Below are 22,767 nucleotides of genomic sequence, written 5' to 3'. Positions count from 1 at the left end.
GAAAGTGTTGAATGCTGGTGCTACCTAGCATGGGGAACCCCTCTTTTGCTTCCAGGCATAGTATCACCCCCCCTATGAGGAGGGCTACGCTACTGTGGCAACCGGACCACTGGGGTGCCACAGGCTCAGGTAGCTGTATAACTCCTAAGTATTCAGGAAGCAATTGCATGCTGCTACCATGTGTTTTCCAGGAGTCTAGCTACACTTCACACTTGATTCGGATGCCATCAGATGCTTGACTACTCATCTGCTCCTGAGTGCCATGAACAGGTAAATCTCTGCTACTACAAGGAGTATGATGGTCTATTCAGCTCTTCTGTTCCTTAGTGTTATCTGCACATAAAGCTCCACTACTAAAGGTCACAGCAGTTATTACACTCCTGTTGCCAATAGTGCCTGTCATTGTATTGACATTGACAATAATATCTGTCATTCTGCACATTTTTAGGCCCCCTTCACACGTCCGTAATTCCGGCACGTATGACTTCCGTTATACATACCGGAGACATGGACATACGCAGACCCATTAAAATCAATGGGTCTGCTCACACATTTTTTCACAGACGCTTGTCCATGTGTTCCGTATGGAGACAAGTCCGTTTTTCTCTGGCAGCACTGATATCACACGGCCCCCACACTCATGTGATCCGTGTGACATCAGTGTGACACGTACCGGAGAAAACACGTGTCTTTGACATAAAATTATTCTCTATACTCACCTGGCTCCAGCGCTGCTGTCTTCGACGCTGCTGTCACTTGCTTCTGGGCTCACTCATTAAGCTCATGCACATTCACTGCACCGCGGACCCAGAAGCAGCAGTGCTGGGGACAGGTGAGTAAAAAGTTCCTGCTCTGTGTGTGCTATCATGGATAGCACACAGAGAACATGTGTACCAAATTTTGGCACATGGATGGCCATATGCACCTTCAACATGGTCTGTGCAAAACGTGTGTGTTTCACAGACATGTGAAGGGGGCCTTACATGCAGCCTCTTTCCTTATTATCCACACTCACTCTTCATGTGAGGCACTCAACTCTAGACCGATCTGTAGTGGTACAATTCTTCTTTTCTAGGTCTTTCCCCTTGTCTCCTCTAACATGGAACTATTTGGCCCTCTTCCAGCCAAATCTTCACCTAGTCAGAGAATGCACCCTTCTCAGTAGGCATAGGCTGCAAAGTTTCCCCTCTACTACGGCACTGCTCGCTTTCAACCTCAGACACAGGCAGCAATGCTCCCCTCTTTTTTTACCTCCCTTTCCTACTCTGTAAGTGCAATGTCTCTCCTCTTATAGGTGAGCTGCTCTTCCTCCCCTTAAGAAAGCAAGTAGAGACCCCTCTGGATTTCAGCTTCTCTCTCCTCATTCATGGCCCTGTCTCTAAAGCAACTTTATGGCTAATTACAAAGCAGGCTATCCCTAGCAGCTTCCCCATAGATCTATTTTATTCTAATAAAAATAGAATACATTTCAATAAAATATTGTGTGTTGTCCATTGACATCTCCCCTCCTGAATGCTCTGATAGGTTCCTTATTTGCAGTGACCATGAGGTTCACACTGCTGCATCATAGACTCCACTGCGTCACCACCGCCTCACCATCGTGCTGGAACTGACACCCGACCTACACCCCACCTACTGTCTCTGTTGCGGACGGGGGCCGGGTTGCTGCAGGGGCTGCTTGGATACGGGTTCGTTACTGCGGCTTGAGTGGTAGCCGGACCCAGGCTCGTGTGGCCGTCCGTACTCACAACCATAGGAATGGGGGGTATTTACAGGGGAATAGTTTGACAGTGACGTCACCCGTGGGTTGCAGTGAGAGTTAGTAGCACCGCCGCTGCCTGGTGATGGGATGCCCGGGGCTGATGGAGTGGGGCAGCAGGATGGAATCCCCTCCACGGGTAGGGGAGGTGTAGTCCCGGGGCCCACGGTGTACGGGAGTGGTGACTGCGGAGAATGACATGCAGGGTTGGACCGGGGATGGATGGTGTACTCACAGTTCCAAAGACTTGCACACAAAGTCCAGTGGTAAACCAAATTACCAGTGACCGGTTGTCTCCAGCAGGTGTATTCGGGTCCCACACCCGGGTGTAGCAAACAGGGGTCCCTTCCTCCTGCACTCAGTGTTTGTGTCTTCAATGGGACAACTCCACTTGGAACGGGGAAGTCCACTCCCGGTGCTGTGTATGTTGGGAGCTGTGGCCCGCGAAATCTGACCCTTGGGATCTCTGTTGGTTCTGGAGGACACCCTATCCCCCGCGTTGGGCTTCCGTTTTGCTCTCTGGGCTTACTGTGGAACAAGGCCTGAAACCTTGTCCCTGGCTGGTCAATTGACAAGGGGCTTGCAACCTTCCTCACCCTAGGGTCCAGGTGTGTCGCCCCCGTGCCAGCAGCCGACGCTGCTCGGATCCGAACCTTCAGGGGTGGTGGCTCGAGGGTCTCCGGACCCGGGGGTCTCGCGGACATGCCGAATAAAATGGGAGACGTAGATGTACGGGCTAGGCCGTAATAGGTTTGTGACCCCACCCACGGTGTGTGGTGAGGTGGGACACTACCGCTGCTGTTACGGGGCACCCGGGGGAGATGTTGCGCAGCAAGACGTTAACCCCTCCGTGGGTAGGGATGGTGGCCCCGGTTGGTGCGTGCAGGGGATGGCGACCACAGGAGGTGCTGGTGTACTCACAGTTAGTAAAACACACAAGTCTCTGGTAAACCAAGGTGGTGGTGGCCGGTGCCGCGGCCGGTTGCGTTCTCGATCCCCCACCCGGCTGGTGGTCTCTATCCTTTTCCTGCACCTTTTTGTGTGAATTAGACTTCCTAGCTTAATTAACCAGTTCCACTTGTTTCTGGTTCCTGGCTTCAGGGTCCGAGTATCCCCCTTTGTGCTACGGTTTCCGGGTCGGTTCCCCGTGTCGGTAGCAGCGGGCTACAACCCTGCCCCGGTCCACCTCGGTTCTGCTGAGCCATCTTCCCATCTCCTGCTGACAGAGACCACCGTCTGCCTCCTAGCCAGTGGCACCAGGGCTCCTACCCTGGTACCGTTCAACTTGGACTTTACTGCTGGAGCTACCCCTAGCTCCAGCCCACACTCCTCTCCAAACTGAACTCTAGACAGAACTGCACTGAACTGCTTTCCCGCCCCAGGCTTTCTAGACCCCTGGGTGGGTGTGTCCCAATAACCTGGTCACGCCCACTGGTGTGTCTGTCTTTCCCTGAGGGGGGTGACTAGAGTTTACTGGTTGGCTGTGTGTTTCCTAGTGAGGGAAGGTGTTATGCAGGGGCCTATTTGTGACTACCTGGTTTTGCCAGGGCGTCACACTCCCCCTTGGTTAAACACAGACCATCCTCGGGCTGTTCGACCACCACCGGTTTATTTTTACTGCAAGAAGATAAAAGAATAAAACATTTTACAAACATAATAACATATTTACATTTTCAAGAATATTTTGTTTTTCTTCCCTTACGGGAGGCAGGTTACTTAAATGTTGCACCGGGGCGGGACGGACCGGGTCCTTTCCACTTCACCCACCCAAAACAACCTAGCCCTGGTTCCACCACTAAAACACAGGTTAGCACCCCTTGCCGAAGTCCAGGCTAGGTCTGGGTGTTGCCCAAACGGGCCGGGTAAAAAGTTCCTTACCTGGCAGTCCTTTCAAGGGCCCCACGTCCAGGGGACCCCTGACCCAGAGTGTAGTCACCAGTCTCGTTGGTGACAGGGCCTCGGCCTACTCTACCGCAGGCCCGGCCTCTAATCAGCCTCTCCAGAGACTGCGGTTTGGTGAAAAGGATGGTCTGGGGGCTATTTACAAGGCTCAAAAGTTTATGGGCTGGCCTGCAAGTTCTCAGCCATTTGTCTTTGGTTTTAACTTTCAACTGCAATGGGAAACATCAAAGGCACACTGTCCCAACGGGGAACTGAACTGTGGGTAGCCGGGATCTTCTACCTAATACTCCTCATCTTCATCAGGGTTGGAGAGTGGCAGAGAGGGGTGGACGTGGTGCTGGGCTCCGGTTCCCCACAGTGCCAGGTGTAGACCACCAACTCCCCGGGCTCCAGGTCTCAGTGGGGATGGCCGACGGGCAGGTGTGGGTAGACATCCCTCCGGGATACAAATATCTCTGCTTCCATGCCCGGCTCGTAGATAAACCCCCATCCTTTTTGGGGGTTAAAATGCCGGACCTGGCCCTGGTAGACCTGGCCCCGCACACGGAAGGTAGTGTTACGTAGGTTGTCCTTTTCATTATAGGTCCGGGACAGGACCTCCGCCTTCCGTTTCTCCCTGGCGGCGATTTCCCTTCCCAGCTGCCGCCGCTGCCGCTCCCAGTACGGAGCTTCTATTGGTTGCTCCGGGTCAATTTGTGCGGGGGATGGACCCAGCCGGAGTCCCTCCGTGCCTGCCACGACCGATACCTTCTGCAATGGGGGACCCCGCTGTGACGTGGCCTGCTGTGCCGCTTGGCAGCTACATCCCCGCCGTGCCTTAGCCGAGGCAGGGTACCTGGGAGCGGTCAGCGTGACCTATGGGACTGGCTTCCGGTCTGCCTCCGCCATGGCCGGGCCGACTGCCGGGGCTGTTGTCGTCTTAGGCATGGCTCCTTTCGGGACCAGGATCGGTGTCGGGTCTTCGGCTAGACGAGCCACTTTTCGGGCGGTGGACTTGTGTGGAGCCGGTGTTGGTGCTGGGGCGGTGACGGGCTTGCTGCCGACGGCTTCCTCTGGCTGGTCCTCGCGGGCCGACGGGATGCGTACCGCTGCCAATGTTGGTGGCAGTGGACCGAGTGGGGCGTCAGCGGCAGGCGAGGGAGGCAGCGTGGCGGGCAGGGGCAGGCCGGGCCCCTCAGCCTGGTTAGCCGGTCCACTGTTTTCCCGCCCTGGGCTGTCTAGGCCCCTGGTTGGGCATGTCCCAACCGCCTGGTCATGCCCACTGGTGTGTCTGTCTTTCCCTGAGGGGGGTGACTAGAGTTTACTGGTTGGCTGTGTGTTTCCTAGTGAGGGAAGGTGTTATGCAGGGGCCTATTTGTGACTACCTGGTTTTTCCAGGGCGTCACACAGGCACCTCGCCTGTGCATGGTCTCCGGACCGGATTCCCACTGTCGGCACCAGCGGGCTACAACCCTGCCCCGGTCCACTTAAGGTCTCCTGCGACCGGATCTCTGTCACCTGTGGTCCTGCTTGCCGTCTGCCACCTAGTACGGTAGTTCAGGGGCCCCAACCCCTGACTCCGCTGTCACCTCAAACCTTTACACCCCTACGTGAGCGTTCTCATCCGCCTGGTCCCGTCCACTGGTGTGTCCCGATTGTCATGGTGGTGACTAGGCTTTACTGGCTGGTGTTGTGCATCAGGGTGTGGGTTTTGTGTTGGACTGCCAAGGAGGATGGAGTTTTGTACCAGAGAGATTAGTACAACCTCTGTGACTACCTGGTTTTGCCAGGGCATCACATCTCCTCCCCAAAATCCTATGGAATGTAAGGGCAGGGTCCTCTTCCCTCTGTACCAGTCTCTCTATTGTAATTTGTATATGTATTCTGTAAATAAACCCTTCTCATGTACAGCACCATGGAATCAATGGCGCTCGATAAATAAATATTATTATTATTATTAATAATAATAATAATAATAATAATAATAGACCACACATGATAGAGAACAGAAGTAGCAAGATGTTGCTGAATATATAGACCTGATGACTAGTGAAGTAGGCTGGAATGTTTGCGTAATTGTATTATGGCATAGAGCTTACCAGTTGCATTCAGTATAGTCAGGTGATCCATAAATGCCACATCTCCTACACCATTCTTTAGACATCTACAGAGAGGGGGAAAGTAGATAATTAGTAACCAATGTGTAAAAATTTAATTGGATGCTGAGATATTGTTTCTCTGACTTTACAATTATTTTTGACATTTACCTGTTACCCATTCCTGTAGGATGGAAACAAAAATTAGACATTTTGAAACTTAGACGCGTTTTGAGAGCTCCATTTATTGTACTGTAGGTTTCAGGTCACATGACGAAGGCTGATTTTTGCCATTCCTTTTCTGCTGATGCCCCATATATTGGTCAGATACTTATCTTCTATTACACTCCCCCAATATATAGGATGCCATAGGATGAAATAGGTGGTACACCTGGGCAGTGCAATACACTGGGGGCTGCCAGGCAAGAGTAGAAAGGTAAACATTTAAAATTTTATAGTGATTGGACTGACAGTGTTAGGCTATGTGTCCACGTTGCTTTATACCTGCTTTTTACCTGCTTTTTTGCTGCTTTTTCAACTGCAGCGTTTAATGCCTAAATGGATGTGTTCTGCTTTTCAAGCAAAGTCTATGGGAATTTGGGTTTCTTGTCCGCACTATGCTGTTCAAAAAGGTGCCTTTTTGTGGCAGAAATTTGGGCAAAAACTCAGCTTTGCAGTTCAAAACTCAAATGGCAAAAACAATTGACATGTCAATTGTTTTTGCCATTTGAGTTTTGAACTGCAAAGCTGAGTTTTTGCCCAAATTTCTGCCACAAAAAGGCAGCATTTTGAACAGCATAGTGCGGACAAGAAACCCAAATTCCCATAGACTTTGCTTGAAAAGCAGAACACATCCATTTAGGCATTAAACGCTGCAGTTGAAAAAGCAGCAAAAAAGCAGGTAAAAAGCAGGTATAAAGCAACGTGGACACATAGCCTTAGACATTTCACAAATCTTTTGTTTTAATTCGAGCAATAGGAGAACCCCTTGAACTTTTGCCATGTTGATGTTGTGATTCAGAGTCCTATTTGGAGCCTCCATGTTTGCCGTCAAAACAATGTAGACTTTGATGGAACCTCAGTGAATCTACTTTTTAATTGAAGAGGTACATAGGATGGTAGGAGTATCTGTCACATGCTGAATCTGACACAAGTGAAACACACCCTATTGGTGCTAAATAAATTAAAAAGCCTAGCGATTATTGCTGCTGATCTTTTACTAAAAATATTTAGCTCACAGAGCATTGCCTAGTTTACAGGACTGTGCATGTACAAGTTTGCTGTCTCTGATTGTAGACAAGAGTAATTAAAGAGGACCAACCACCAGGATTTTCATATATAAACTAAAGCAGACGGGGGCAGGAATCACTAGCAAAAGTTGACCCACCTATTAGATATTCCATTGCACCTCATCAAATAACAGTGTATTTCACAAACTTTACTTACCTATATTTCAGAAAGTATACACCTGATCTCACAACTAAAGGTATGTATAGAATCAGCATGATAGTGCCTGTATAGCACTGGCTTTAGTTTATATATGAAAATCCTAGTGGTTGTTCCTCTTTAAATTCAGTCAGCAAGCAAATATTTTTTAAAATGGAAATAAATTAAAACACAAAAGGGAGAAATTTTATGAGAAGCTTTAAAGCTTTGCAATATATCTCATCAAAGAAATTTGCTTGTTTCTCTGCCATAATTGATCAGTCATTAACACGATTCTCAATTCTGAGGTAAAATCTGTATTCAGTGAAGAGTTTCCCATTACTGAGATAGGAGATGGCAGATGTAAGTCTGCTTTCAAATTTAGTTTTTACCTACGTTCAGTGGTGCCGTCAGAGCTTCCATACGAGCACCCCCACAAAACAGTTTTCGGACGCATGTGACGACGAGGCCATTAACTATAATGGAGCAGACGGAGTCAGCGTGTCCTCTGTCTTGCACTATTTTCAGGCGAATACGCTTTCTAGCAGACTACATTTTGGTGTCCACCTGCAGAAGGTGTATACGCCCCAAAAAAGGGAATAGCAGAGCACACGCTGACTCCGTCTGCTCCATTATAGTCAATGGTCCTGTCGGCGCATTCGTTTGAAACCCATTTTGCGGGGGTGTTCAGATGGAAGCTCCAACGGGACCACTGAACGTAGTTAAAAATGAAACGTGGAAGCGATCTTACTAATGAGATTCTGTGTAGACAGAAGAGGAGGTGGAGCTCTTCCTTTAGCTCCTCCCTCTGCCTCTAGCTCCTCCTTCCCACATTAAGATAAATGTGGATTTCTCAGGAATAATATCCTAAACTGTATCATTTTACTCAAGTTTCTATGACCTTTCTAGATGACTTAGGAGAGTTGATCCTACTAACAGATTCCCTTTAAAAAAATCTTTAAAATGTTAATTTTGCTTTGACAGTGGAAGAATTTTACACAAAAATCTTTTATTTTTTACGACCATCTCTAATTAATTATTAATCTAAACAACACACAGATTCATAATTTTCACAACTTGGGAAATTAACACCTGTCCACAGAAGAGGTGGTAATATATGGCCCACTGGTAATCTAACCACTGTGCCTTTACTGTGCCCAAGAACAGAGGTTTGAAATTACCCCTTAGAATGGATTGATGGTAGCATATGCATGCCATTGCTCTATTTATTGTCTATGGGACAGCTTAGAATAGAGAAGCTCAGCTAACCCTTTTCCTGCCCTTGTACACTTCTTTGCGTGATCTGACAATATTATATCCTTGTAAGTTAAATGAGGATATACGCATGAAGTGATGAGCCAGGGAGGCCTCTGGCTGGGTAGTCGTGACCTCAGTGATTTCAAGGCACAACCCTGGCTCCACCACTCCTTCAATGTTGGGGACTGACTTGGTGAGACAATGTGGGTCAGTATCTTCGTCGGAAGGTGCACAAACAGTCCTCAGGCAGAAGTTGATGCCAATAAAAGATAACATTTATTTTGCACAGATACAATCCGGTCAGCAGAATTCGGCAATTTCTGTGGAGCTGGGGACAACCTGCCCAAACGCGCCCTCTAGTGGGGATATGCCCTGGGTACTCCGCTTCTCCGGGCTCCCACTCCTAGGTCAAGCACACACCGGACCCACACCAGCGGAATCAGACCTTGAGGTTGCGTACTCCTCCGTTACTCCGGTGTCCCCTGATGTTCCGCTCAAACACACTGCCACCGATGGTCACCCACTGCTGTCCCGGATCCGACTACTCTCCACACACACAGCCCTTCCCTAGACATCCAGCCGACTCCTCCTTCCCCGGTGGCAACAGCCGTCCCACCCGGCCACTAGGGGGTGCCCTAACACAACATACAATAATAAAAAAAAATCAACATTTTTAATAATTACAATTCCGGGTAAACTATGCTGGTACTAGTAGGGGGTAGGCTCACCCACTACATGCCTCCCCTCTTAAAATCCGAGCCTCCCGGCACGGCTCTTCTTTAAAACACACATAACGTACATAAAAACCTTTAGTCTCCTTCACAACGCAGAGGCACCAGTTCAGCGGCGCTCCCGACCTTTAGGTGGCGCCCGGAGACGCAGCAGTGCTCCCGGTCTTAGATGGCGCCCGGAGGCTCAGCAGCGCTCCCGGTCTTAGATGGCGCCCGGAGGCTCAGCAGCGCTCCCGGTCTTAGATGGCGCCCGGAGGCTCAGCAGCGCTCCCGGTCTTTCGATGGCGCCCGGAGACGCAACAGGTATAAGAACTTGCAACAAAAACTTCTGCCGGTTAAACAACACTACCGGACTTCAAACAGGTTGACTGAAGAGATTTACTCTGGAGGCCAGGACCGTTTCCACTCCTCCGCCTGTGCCTGTATATAGGCTCCCAGAGACTGCCCCGGCTGGCGGCGTATCCTTCGGAAGGACACGGGGGCAAAGGGTGGCTCCGCTGACGCAGCTGCTTCAACTCCTGGCGGGGGTGATGGTGTCTCTACCCGGGATGGTGGTGGCGCGGGTGGCGGCGCGTCCAGAACGATGACCGGTTTATTGGTCACATGCTGACTCACTGTTACCACTGGGGGAACCTTCTCCGGGTCAGCGGTCGGGCCAGATGATGCTTCCGGGGCAGCAGACAAGGTGCGCCGGGAATGAGAGGGCGCGGGCTGGACCGGTCTTGTATGGCTCCGGCGCCGCTCCTGCTGCTCCTCCCACTCCAGCTCCTGTTGCCACTGGGCCGCTTCCCGGGCGGTCGGCATCCGGGAGACGCCAACGGCAAACAGGCCGCGACTTCCTGCGTCCGGCAAGAATTGGACTTTCTCGCCCGGCCAAAGTGTATGGAGTCGCTTGGGCAGCCCCTCCACATCCAGATGGACTCTATTATAGAAGTAGTCGTCCCCGGTCTCTACTTCTCGGATGAACCCGTATCCCTCCTGCTGGTTAAATTTCACCACCACTCCGGTGGTGAACTGCAGGGCCAGCTCCTCGCTGCCGGGACCGGACAGCATTTCCCGGATGACGGTTTCAGCCATCAGGCGTTCTCTGACAGGGTCGGGTACCGGGGATGGAGCTCTGGGGTGCTGCACAGGGGAAGGGACGATGACCGGATCCCACACAAAGCCCAGGTGATCCTCCTCCGGCTGCTCAGCTAGCTCTTCGGCCGGCACTCCATATGAGGCAGTTGGTGCGGCAGCGACGGCGCCCGGCTGTAGGGTCTCCCAAGGGGGGCGCGTGGCATACGTTGCCCGGACCTCCGTGATCGTGCCTCCGGTCTTTGCATCCCACGTAGTCTTCCATGACACCTTTTCGGGCCGCGTGGAACCTCCCGGTCCAATCGGCAGGTCCACAAGGGAGGCTTCACTTGCAGCCGCAAACTTAGGCCGCCCTCGGCCTAGACTGACCAGAGCCATGGTGGTAGCAAGCTCTTCCGGTTGTCCCGACATCTCCATATCTGTCTCTGTTGGCTGTATGACCAATGGCGACTGTGTCAAAGTTGAGACTGAGGGAAGAGGAGGCGGACCTTCGTTTCCCGCTCTTAAACAGAATCCTCCCCCAGCCTCATACATCCTCTTGACTCCTCCGCGGCGGTACTTCTTTTTCTTCCGAACACCGCCCACTTCGTATCTTTTCTTCAATGCCCTGGAACTGGCGCCTCCCCTCTTTGGGCGGAGTACTCTGTACCTCTTCCTTGGTACCGGCCAGCCCCAGGCTCTTCTTTCGGCGCCAACTTTTCGCGCCTTTCCTTCCACTTCACAGATAACGGCCCTCTTGCCGCCATCTTGTACCCGGACCAACGCTATGGGCACTGTGTTCTCTTCCCACCAGGGGACTGGAAATCTTCCCTCGTAGTCGGGATCCTGTGTCCCAGGCACGACCTGATCTCCAGTTTCTTGGGTCCCTGGCAGGGGACTCGCATCCTGCCGACTACGCCACATGAAGTGATGAGCCAGGGAGGCCTCTGGCTGGGTAGTCGTGACCTCAGTGATTTCAAGGCACAACCCTGGCTCCACCACTCCTTCAATGTTGGGGACTGACTTGGTGAGACAATGTGGGTCAGTATCTTCGTCGGAAGGTGCACAAACAGTCCTCAGGCAGAAGTTGATGCCAATAAAAGATAACATTTATTTTGCACAGATACAATCCGGTCAGCAGAATTCGGCAATTTCTGTGGAGCTGGGGACAACCTGCCCAAACGCGCCCTCTAGTGGGGATATGCCCTGGGTACTCCGCTTCTCCGGGCTCCCACTCCTAGGTCAAGCACACACCGGACCCACACCAGCGGAATCAGACCTTGAGGTTGCGTACTCCTCCGTTACTCCGGTGTCCCCTGATGTTCCGCTCAAACACACTGCCACCGATGGTCACCCACTGCTGTCCCGGATCCGACTACTCTCCACACACACAGCCCTTCCCTAGACATCCAGCCGACTCCTCCTTCCCCGGTGGCAACAGCCGTCCCACCCGGCCACTAGGGGGTGCCCTAACACAACATACAATAATAAAAAAAAATCAACATTTTTAATAATTACAATTCCGGGTAAACTATGCTGGTACTAGTAGGGGGTAGGCTCACCCACTACACGCACATCTCAAAAAATGGAACCATTCCCGCTTTAGTTAATGCAGTTTTTTGTTTGTACATTGATGTAGAATTAGATTCTACGATAACTTTAACATTCACTTAATACATACCTAAAAGCGCCATCAGAGTTTGAAAATGGCTCACTGCTGCTTGTTTCACAGAAGTGATTTTTTTCTCGAACATAAGACTTTGGTCCTTGGCACAATTCGCACAGATTTGGAGAAAAGACTCCGACTCCAGGAATGCAACTTGCATTGAAGAACGTGCTGACAACTAAGATTAGGTAAGATGCAAATATTATCTATGTGATAAAACCTAAAGATATATATACACAGACAGATCATTCAGATAATTGTATTCTTACCTTTCGTCAAAGGTTGTTCTTCATCCCAATACAACAGATTCTTAGAGAGAAGGAATCCTAATGGTATATTCCATCCAGTCGTCCATTTGGCTCCATTGTGACAAGAGCGTTTCCCTCTTAGGTTACGAATGTTCAGAGTACCATGACGAGCAACAGCTACAGCAAACACACAGTTCCCTAGACAATGAAAATAATTGTTGGATCTGTACTTGGAACATTTTCGAGAACTCTTCAATCCCTTTTCACAATGGTTTTTTTTCTACATTATGTTATTCCAAATCTAGTAGTTCTATTACATTGATTTGTCAAATAATGCTGATATTTTTCCTACTTGTTGTACCCAAAGCATGATTGTTAATATTATAATTCTGTATGGACCATAACATACTGTATCTTTAGAGTCACATAAAGTTGCACTGTTAGGTAGGCATACCTTGAAAAGTGAAACCTTAGGTCTACATCATGTTTGGTACTAGCTAAGCTAAGGTGCAGATTCTTAATGAAATTATGAGCTCAACTGTTTTCGTTGTAAAAGTCAATGCCATCAGAATAGTGTATGAATGGCAGCTCGACAGTGCAAATGTGCAGGCACAAGAAAGTATTCAGAGCCATGAGCAAAAAGCAAAAGAACAAGCACAAATGAGAAATCTAGAGGGTGCAATTGAGGCAAAGTCAAGAGTCCAGGCCCAGTGTAAAACATTTTACTTTTAGCGCCCATCACAGTGTGGAGAATTGGGATGTTTTAGTCCTTAAAGGGAATCTATCAGTATGATCAACCCTCTTCTTAAGCCATCTATATATGCATGTAGATTATAGGAAGCTTAATACAATGATGCCTTGATATCTGTGATCCAATGTCTTATTCCAGAGAAATCCACATTTTTCTTATACACTACAGTTCAAAAGTGTGGGGCCACTCAGACAATTTTGTCTTTTCCATGAAAAATCATACTTTTATTTATCAAATGAGTTGCATAATGAATAGAAAATACAGTCCAGACATTGACTAGGTTAGAAATAATGATTTTTACTTGAAATAATAATTTTCTCCTTCAAACTTTGCTTTCGCCAAAGAATGCTCCTTTGCAGCAATTCCAGCTTTGCAGACCTTTGGCATTCTAGCTGTTAATTTGATTAGGTAATCTGGAGATATTTCACCCCATGCTTCCAAAGTGACTGAAACCCTCTGGCAGCAGGTTGTCCAGATGAAAGCCAAAGGGGTGACCCTATCAGCCATAGCAAGAGAAGTTGGTTGTTCCAAATCTACGATTTCAAGAATTTTGCACCTTTACAACATCACAAACTCTTTCAAGACCCCCAAGAATGCTGGTAACCCTTGAAAAACAAATGCAGGCGAGGACAGGATAATATAGAGACTTTCCATGGGTAATTGTTTGAACACTGAAGCTGGAATTGCTCGCCAGATCAGCATTGAACAGGATAAGGATCTGTCTTGTCATACAGCGTCACAACGTTTAAGAGCATTTGGACAGAAAGCCCACTCTGCAGTGACCAAACCTCTCATGAGCAGAAATAATAAAAAAAGGCTACATTCACCTTTGGTAAGGAGCATGTTGTGTGGACAGAGAAGTGGTTCACAGTTCATTTTAGTGATGAAAGCAAGTTTAATTTATTTGGGTCTGGTGGCAAACATTATCTTTGTGGACAAACTGTGGAAAGACTGAACCCAAAGTGTGTTGTGAAGTCAGTTAAAGGTTATGGCGGAAGTGTCATGGTTTGGGGAACGTTTTCTGCAAAGACCTGTACACTTCCTACTAATTAGTGACTGTTGTTACCTTCAAAAAATTTAGTTATAAATCTCTCTCTGTGCTAAAGTCATTGCTGTTCTCTAATTATGATCACCACACTTTGGGCAAAATAAAGGTTTTATGTTGATAAACTTTCTCTTTTGTAAAACATTGTTCTAGTGGCATGGTGTACCCCTTACAAAAAAATGCCTTCAAATGTTGATCAATGTAGATTACATTATTTCGGAAAAAAAAGCAAGTGATCATACATTGTCCTCTAATTTTGATCTCCAGTGTGTGTGTATATATATATATATATATATATATGTGTATATATACATTTAATGTTAGTGGAGAAAGCAAAGGTGATTCAAATTTATGTTTTTTTTGTTTGCCTTTTTTAAACATTTTTTTTATTTTTTTACTGTATTTTTGAGTGCTCCTAGGGAACTTGTAATTACAATCAGTTGATTGCTTGTGCTACTCAATGTGGGTGCATTGAACAACACGCCCCATGCCGTTATTTAACAGTTTAACAGTTGCAGGCGGAGCTCCACTCTACTCATGGCTGACGAGACCCCGTGCCATACACCCGCTTCCAATTTGCCCTATAAATGTTTGGCGGATGTCGGAAAGTGGTTAAAGGGAACCTGAAAACTGGATGAAAGTATAAACTAATTATATGGCTGGCTGATGTTATCGCTGTGCATCATTCGACATTGCAAGGCACCATTTTTGTCAGAGGGATGCAAAGGAGCAGCATCGGGGTGGGCAATGGTATGTAAGATGAAGATGAGTCATAATGAGGCATTTAAGCTAGATGCATGTTTGCTTGTTGACCTGCTGCTGATTTATTTATGGATATATATATATATATAGTACAGACCAAAGGTTTGGACACACCTTCTCATTCAAACATTCAAAGAGTTTTCTTTATTTTCATGACTCTGAAAATTGTAGATTCACATTGAAGGCATCAAAACTATGAATTAACACATGTGGAATGAAATACTTAACAAAAAAGTGTGAAACAACTGAAAATATGTCTTATATTCTAGGTTCTTCAAAGTAGCCACCTTTTGCTTTGATTACTGCTTTTCACACTCTTGGCATTCTCTTGATGAGCTTCAAGAGGTAGTCACTGGAAATGGTCTTCCAACAGTCTTGAAGGAGTTTCCAGAGATGCTTAGCACTTGTTGTCCCTTTTGCCTTCACTCTGCGGTCCAGCTCACCCCAAACCATCTCGATTGGGTTCAGGTCTGGTGACTGTGGAGGCCAGGTCATCTAGCGTAGCACTCCATCACTCTCCTTCTTAGTCAAATAGCCCTTACACAGCCTGGAGGTGTGTTTGGGGTCATTGTCCTGTTGAAAAATAAATGATAGTCCAACTAAACGCAAACCGGATGGAATAGCATGCCGCTGTAAGATGCGGTAGTAGCCATGCTGGTTCAGTATGCCTTCAATTTTGAATAAATCCCCAACAGTGTCACCAGCAAAGCACCCCCACACCATCACACCTCCTCCTCCATGCTTCACGGTTTGAACTAGGCATGTAGAGTCCATCCGTTCACCTTTTCTGCGTTGCACAAAGACAGGGTGGTTGGATCCAAAGATCTCAAATTTGTACTGAGATCAAAGCACATATTTCCACTGGTTTAATGTCCATTTCTTGTGTTCTTTAGCCCAAACAAGTATCTTCTGCTTGTTGCCTGTCCTTAGCAGTGGTTTCCTAGCAGCTATTTTACCATGAAGGCCTGCTGCACAAAGTCTCCTCTTAACAGTTGTTCTAGAGATGTGTCTGCTGCTAGAACTCTGTGTGGCATTGACCTGGTCTCTAGTCTGAGCTGCTGTTAACCTGCGATTTCTGAGGCTGGTGACTCGGATAAAGTTCTCCTCCGCAGCAGCAGAGGTGACTCTTGGTCTTCCTTTCCTGGGGTGGTCCTCATGTGAGCCAGTTCTTTGTAGCATTTGTTTTTTGCCACTGCACTTGGGGACACTTTCAAAGTTTTCCCAATTTTTCGGACTGACTGATCTTCATTTCTTAAAGTAATGATGGCCATTCGTTTTTCTGTACTTAGCTGCTTTTTTCTTGCCATAATACAAATTCTAACAATCTATTCCGTAGGACTATCAGCTGTGTATCCACCAGACTTCTGCACAACACAACTGATGGTCCCAACCCCATTTATAAGGCAAGAAATCACACTTATTAAACCTGACAGGGCACACCTGTGAAGTGAAAACCATTTCCGGTGACTACCTCTTGAAGCTCATCAAGAGAATGCCAAGAGTGTGCAAAGCAGTAATCAAAGCAAAAGGTGGCTACTTTGAAGAACCTACTGTGCTGGCCAAAAGTATTGGCACCCCTGCAATTCTGTCAGATAATACTCAGTTTCATCTTGAAAACGATTGAAATCACAAATGCTTTGGTATTATTAACTTCATTTCATTTGTCTTCAATGAAAAAAAAAACAAAAAACAAACAATTGTCATAAAGCCAAATTCCACGCCAAACATAAAAAAGGGGTGGACAAAAGTATTGGCACTGTTTGAAAAATCATGTGATGCTTCTCTAATTTGTGTAATTAACAGCACCTGTAACTTACCTGTGGTACCTAACAGGTATTGGCAAAAACTAAATCACACTTGCATCCAGTTGACATGGATTAAAGTTGACTCAACCTCTGTCCTGTGTCCTTGTGTGTACCACATTGCGCATGGAGAAAAGAAAGAAGACCAAAGAACTGTCTGAGGACTTGAGAATCCAAATTGTGAGGAAGCATGAGCAATCTCAAGGCTACAAGTCCATCTCCAAAGACCTGAACGTTCCTGTGTCTACGGTGCGCAGTGTCATCAAGAAGTTTAAAGCCCATGGCACTGTGGCTAACCTCCCTAGATGTGGAAGGAAAAGAAAAATTGACAAGAGATTTCAACGCAAGATTGTGCGGATGGTGGATAAAGAACCTCGACTAACATCCAAACAAGTTCAAGCTGCCCTGCAGTCCGATGGTACAACAGTATCATCCCGTACTATCCATCGGCGTCTGAATGAAAAGGGACTGTACGGTAGGATACCCAGGAAGACCTCAATTCTTACCCTTAGACATAAAAAAGCCAGGCTGGAGTTTGCCAAAACTTACCTGAGAAAGCCTAAAACGTTTTGGAAGAATGTTCTCTGGTCAGATGAGACAAAAGTAGAGCTTTTTGGGAAAAGCCATCAACATAGAGTTTACAGAAAAAAAAAAAGAGGCATTCAAAGAAAAGAACACGGTCCCTACAGTCAAACATGGCGGAGGTTCCCTGATGTTTTGGGGTTGCTTTGCTTTCTCTGGCACTGGACTGCTTGACTGTGTGCATGGCATTATGAAGTCTAAAGACTACCAACAAATTTTGCAGCATAATGTAGGGCCCAGTGTGAGAAAGCCGGGTCTTCCTCAGAGGTCATGGGTCTTCCAGCAGGACAATGACCCAAAACACACTTCAAAAAGCACTAGAAAATTGTTTGATAGAAAGCACTGGAGACTACTAAAGTGACCAGCAATGAGTCCAGACCTGAATCCCATAGAACAACTGTGGAGAGATCTCAAAATGGCAGTTTGGAGAAGGCACCCTTCAAATCTCAGGGACCTGGAGCAGTTTGCCAAAGAAGAATGGTCTAAAATTCCAGCAGAGCATTGTAAGAAACTCATTGATGGTTACCGGAAGCGGTTGATAGCAGATATTTTGGCTAAAGGTTGTGCAACCAAGTATTAGGCTAAGGGTGCCAATACTTTTGTCTGGCCCATTTTTGGAGTTTTGTGTGAAATGATCAATGATTTGATTTTTGTTTCATTCTCTTTTGTGTTTTTTCATTGCAAGCAAGATAAATGAAGTTAATAATACCAAAGAATTTGTGATTGCAATCATTTTCAAGACGAAACTGAGTATTATCTGACAGAATTGCAGGGGTGCCAATACTTTTGGCTAGCACTGTAGAATATGACATATTTTCAGTTGTTTCACACTTTTTTGTTAAGTATTTCATTCCACATGAGTTAATTCAATGTGAATCTACAATTTTCAGAGTCATGAAAATAAAGAAAACTCTTCGAATGAGGTGTGTCCACACTTATGGTCTGTACAGTGTATATATATATATATATACATATATTATAATTACATTTATTTAATCATATAGTGCTATTAATTTCACAGCACTTTACATACAACACTGTCCCCATTGAGGCTCACAATCTAAGGTCTCTAATCAGTATGTCTCTATATGTATGTGTGAGAGGAAACCGGGGAATGCAGAGGAACGTCACGCAAACATGGGGAGAAGATACAAACTTGTTCTTGGTGGGATTTGAAGCCAGGATCCCAGCGCTGCAAGAAACGGCAAAAGAACAACCGATCTTATTGTATTTATCAATCAGAACTCCGCTTTCGTCCCTTCAACTGCTCTAAAAATACAGCTGAAATGTGACTAGTTGTTAGAGGTTGCTTAATATAAATGAGGCCCAATACTGTTAATTATATGTAAAATTATCATGTAAAACAGTGGTCTCTGGCTTCTCTAGCTGTTGTAAAATTACAGCTTGCCTTAACAGCTTTAGGCCTCTGCCACACTCACGTGAAATTCACGCACGTGCCGAGAGACACGTATTTTCCCTGCGTGTTGCGTGCAGGTAAGTACGTGTCTCTGGTACATGCGTGACACGTGTGTTCTACGTGTGCTATCCGCGATAGCACACGTAGAACCGGTAATTAACATACTCACCTGGTCCTTCCTGATGTCCGCGGTGCTGTCCATGGTGCTGATCCTCAGTCTCCAGCCCTCCCGTCTCCCCACTGCTGCTGCTGCCAGGCATTGAAGTGAATATTCAATGAGAATAATGAGCGGCGGTCGGCAGCAAGAGGCAGCAGCGGCAGAGACAGGAGGGCTGGAGAAGGTGAGTTAATGTTTTGGTTTTTTTTCACTGACATGTGTGTTTTCTCCGGCGCGTGTCACACGGGACCGCATCCACACTACACCCGTGTGGTACGGGTGCGGGCCGTGTGACACCCGTGCTGTGGGAGAAATCACTGACATGTCAGCGCTTTGAAAAACGCACACACGTACAAACGCACACGGACACACGTTCCGTGTGGTTTTACGTGTGTGTGCCTGCTACAATAGGGTAGCATTGGTTAACGTGTTTCCGTGCCGCCGGTACGTGTAAAAAATGACAAACACGTGCCGGCAGCACGGATGTGTGTCGCAGGCCTTAAGCGATGTTCACGCTGCGGTTTTGCTGCGATTTCTTCATTGGTTTTATGCAAATACAGTGCATGCTAATAGTTTTTTACAGTACCTTCCGTGTGTTCTTCCTTTGCAACCACTTCCAAGTCAAAAAGGCTGACTGCAGTATAGACATCGCCCGAATCTAGGGATACTGCATCTGCTTTATTTCCCTAGAAGCAAAGACATAATAATATGACAGAACATCTAGATAGAAAAAAAACTTGGTTTGGAAATTTAGAAAAACTATCTATAGAGGATCTGAAAAGCAGTACATGTACCAAAATGTACAATGCATTATGATTATTTTGCTCATATTGCAATATTTGCGGATATCATACTTAGTGGCAAATATCGCCGATATAACAAAGGATATTCTGACTAGTGTCAAACACAGCTCTGTAGTCCTGGCTTCTTAAAATTTCAGCTGGGGGCCTGAATATTTACAAGGTATATACTGTACACAGAGGGCTAGAAGAGTCTCTCTAGGGATCTACAAGGTTGGAATCCTCTCACCCTAATTTTGGTCATGCAGTCCTGGGTATTATGAGCTCGGACACAGGATACTCGAGAAAATGGGTCATTTGAAGACAAAATGCTTTGAAGAGTCCGGGCCAAATAAGAACATTTCCTCTGCTCAGCGTCTGATAACGTACACCAGCGAAACTTCTTCCCTTAAAAACAAAAAAAGTTTTGAAGCAGAAAGACAGATCCACAAAACAAACTGTGCAACTAGAAACCAAACCGTGGGTTGGAATGGAAGAGCATCGTGAGGTTAATAACTATTTGTTTCTAACATTTAACCAAAAATTGCCAACGGAAAAATTTAACGGAAACACTTTTGCTTCTCTCAAGTGTATTATTAAAAACCATGTAAAAAATGTTTTGATTCCATTCTAAGTCATGATATCTTTTATTTATCGACCTTTCTTGTTTTAACACGTGTTATATTTGTTCAAGCTATAAAGACAACACATTCTAACACCTATGTCAAGGGTGAGTATACCAACAATAATGCAGTGGCGCACAACGTCTTACTGTGCCCTCTGTGGAGGAAGCTTCAGAGTTATACTGGTAAAAGTGGACTCTGGTTATCACTACTGGAGGAGGAGGAGGACACTGAATGTGGCTCATGACTATCTCTCAGAGCCTATTGTGTCGAGTAAAAAAGGTTACGACTAGTGTTGAGTGAGTAGTTAGCTATTTGTACTCGCTATGCTGTTATCGAGTATTCTCCGATACTCGCATATCGTTGCGGGCGCAGTGTAAGTCAATGGGAAATACTCACTATATAGCGAGTAACCCTAAAGTCGTACTTTTCGTGCGAGTAGTGAATAGAACGGCTTTCGGGTTGCTCGGTACTTAGCGAGTATTTCACATTGACTTACATTGCGCCTGCTACTCATAACGAATATGCAAGTAGCATAGCGAGTTTTAATAGCTAACTACTGGCTCAACACTAGTTATGACCATTGACCTAGGTCATACACGAACAGACTGGATCACTAGAACAACAGCTGTGCTTTTACGGCAGCTCCCCATTCTGGCTGATAGAGGGGTTACTGAGAGTTAAAGGAAATTTATATGCTCTAATAATATATAAGGAAAATAATTCTCTATATTATTAACCCATTTTAAAATGAATGTAAGTAGAAAGAATCTGTCAAATAAATTGTGCCTAATAAAGCAATGACAGCACTGAGTAGGGGATTTAAAACAGTGTTTGTTTCAAATAACTTTTCAGAATATGCTATCATTTGTGAGTACACATGAACCTTTGCAGGCCCTATCGCTAATTGACAGTTGACTCAGAGTTTGAAGCTGATGACAAGATCCTATGATGTTTCCCACATACAGTACACTGAAAGAGAAATGAGAATTAGTCAGTCAACCAGTATAACAAATAATCATTTACATCCAGGTACCTTATAGATGATTTGTCTCTGATCAGAGTTGTTCTTTTTCTTTTCTTCATCTTGTCTAGATGCCATGATGACTTTTCGCATTCAGAGCTAGCCTATGCAGACTTCAGTCTTCTACAGCACATTCCGACACAATAAGCTTAAAAATAGTAGAGTGTAGCAGAGTGTTTATTCAGGAGCATTATAAAATACTCCTGAATAAATACAATGAAAAGCAAAAGGATAACAATGTCGTGAATTTTTGACTTTCAGGCTCCATATCTTTCCAACCACTACATCTTTGAGCATGGGACTACCTTCATTTTATAGACAATCATCTTGGCCATCTGATACATAAATTTGACTTGCAACTATACAGTGTGTCCACGCATATCCTGTCCACCGCCATTAACTTGAGAACGATGGCAGCTATAGGCATAGAAGTAGTGTCTAGGTATAGTAAAGTAGCCATGCACTATGCAATGAAACCACCTATAGCGCCACCTGGTGGAAAACAACGGAGTTAGCATTTTTATCTCGAAAACGGAACGAGATAAAGGAAAAAGTGAATTACAAGGTTGTAGGGCATCATCAATTCAATACGAATCGACACCTTGCATACAGAAATGCTATGATATGAAACCCATGACCCCCCCCCCAAAACATTGAATGCTGGTCACGCATATGGCACTCATTTAACTTTGATGCTCAAAGTGGCCACCGTCAGCTGCAATGCACATCTGGACTCTGGACAGCATACTGTATCTTGCTGCACGTTATGCAATATGGTAGATGACACGTTTGCACAAGCATCTGTGATACGTCGTCGTAGGTCCTGAAATATTGGTGGAGGGGGTCGCATACACCTGCTGTTTGATGTGACCTCACAGAAAGAAGTCCAATGGGGTCAGGTCAGGTGAGCGTGGAGGCCACTCCACACAGCCACCATACCCAATGACTTGTAGGAAGGTCTTCTTGAGGTATCGCTTCACGTCCGCAGCCTTGTGAGTTTTACACATTCTAATCATAGCATTTCTGTATGCAAGGTGTTGATTTGTATTGAATTGATGATGCCCTACAACTTTGTAATTCAGTTTTTTTCTCTATCTCGTTCCGTTTTCGAGATAAAAATGCTAACTCCATTGTTTTCCACCAGATGGCGTTATAGGTAGTTTCATTGCGTAGCGCATGGCTACTTTACTATACCTAGACACCACTTCTATGCCTATAGTTGCCGCCATTCTCAAGTTAATGGCGGTGGACAGGATAGGGGTGGACACACTGTATAACAGACCTGGGCAAGGGGCGGCCCGCGGGCCACATCCGGCCCGCCTACTCTCTGTGACCGGCCTGCCTGGTTCAGGGCGTCCATGTTGTCCGGTCACTGATGAGAGCAATCTGACCTCTTGTCTGGAGCTCCAGGCTCCGGGGAGGTCCCTGGTCAGATCGCAGTCATCACACGCTGCGTGACGGGCAGGGAACAGAGGACAGATCCTGCAGCGCCGCACAGCGCAGGCAGCGGAACGCAGGAATCTGTCCTCTGTTCCCTGCCCGGCAGATGCTCTGTGTGACACACGCGTGCCCTGATGTCGTCAGTACTGCGCGCGTGTGTCATTTGAAAAGTTCCCGCCCGGCAGGAGAAGAAGCTGCAGCAGCAGCCGGGGCCGCACGGAGAAAAGCAGCAGCGGGGGCATCTAGGAAAACAAGCATCGGCACAG

At 46.6% G+C, this 22,767-nt stretch overlaps 1 protein-coding gene across 1 annotated transcript in view; it reads right to left on the bottom strand.

Moving 5' to 3' along the window:
• Positions 1–22,767, bottom strand: part of LOC142298383 (serotransferrin-1-like) — a 117,770-nt gene that overhangs the window by 83,062 nt on the left and 11,941 nt on the right. The window contains exons 2-6 of the mRNA XM_075341764.1: positions 19,665–19,822; positions 19,222–19,321; positions 12,141–12,317; positions 11,887–12,049; positions 5,740–5,804 (exon numbers count right to left, since the gene is read on the bottom strand). Coding sequence (XP_075197879.1) covers positions 5,740–5,804; positions 11,887–12,049; positions 12,141–12,317; positions 19,222–19,321; positions 19,665–19,822 — 663 coding nt within the window. The remainder of the gene's footprint in view (positions 1–5,739; positions 5,805–11,886; positions 12,050–12,140; positions 12,318–19,221; positions 19,322–19,664; positions 19,823–22,767) is intronic.

This window comes from Anomaloglossus baeobatrachus, chromosome 1 (assembly GCF_048569485.1).
Source record: "Anomaloglossus baeobatrachus isolate aAnoBae1 chromosome 1, aAnoBae1.hap1, whole genome shotgun sequence".
NCBI classification, from domain to species: Eukaryota; Metazoa; Chordata; class Amphibia; order Anura; family Aromobatidae; genus Anomaloglossus; species Anomaloglossus baeobatrachus.
This window is presented reverse-complemented; position numbering and strand designations above follow the sequence as displayed.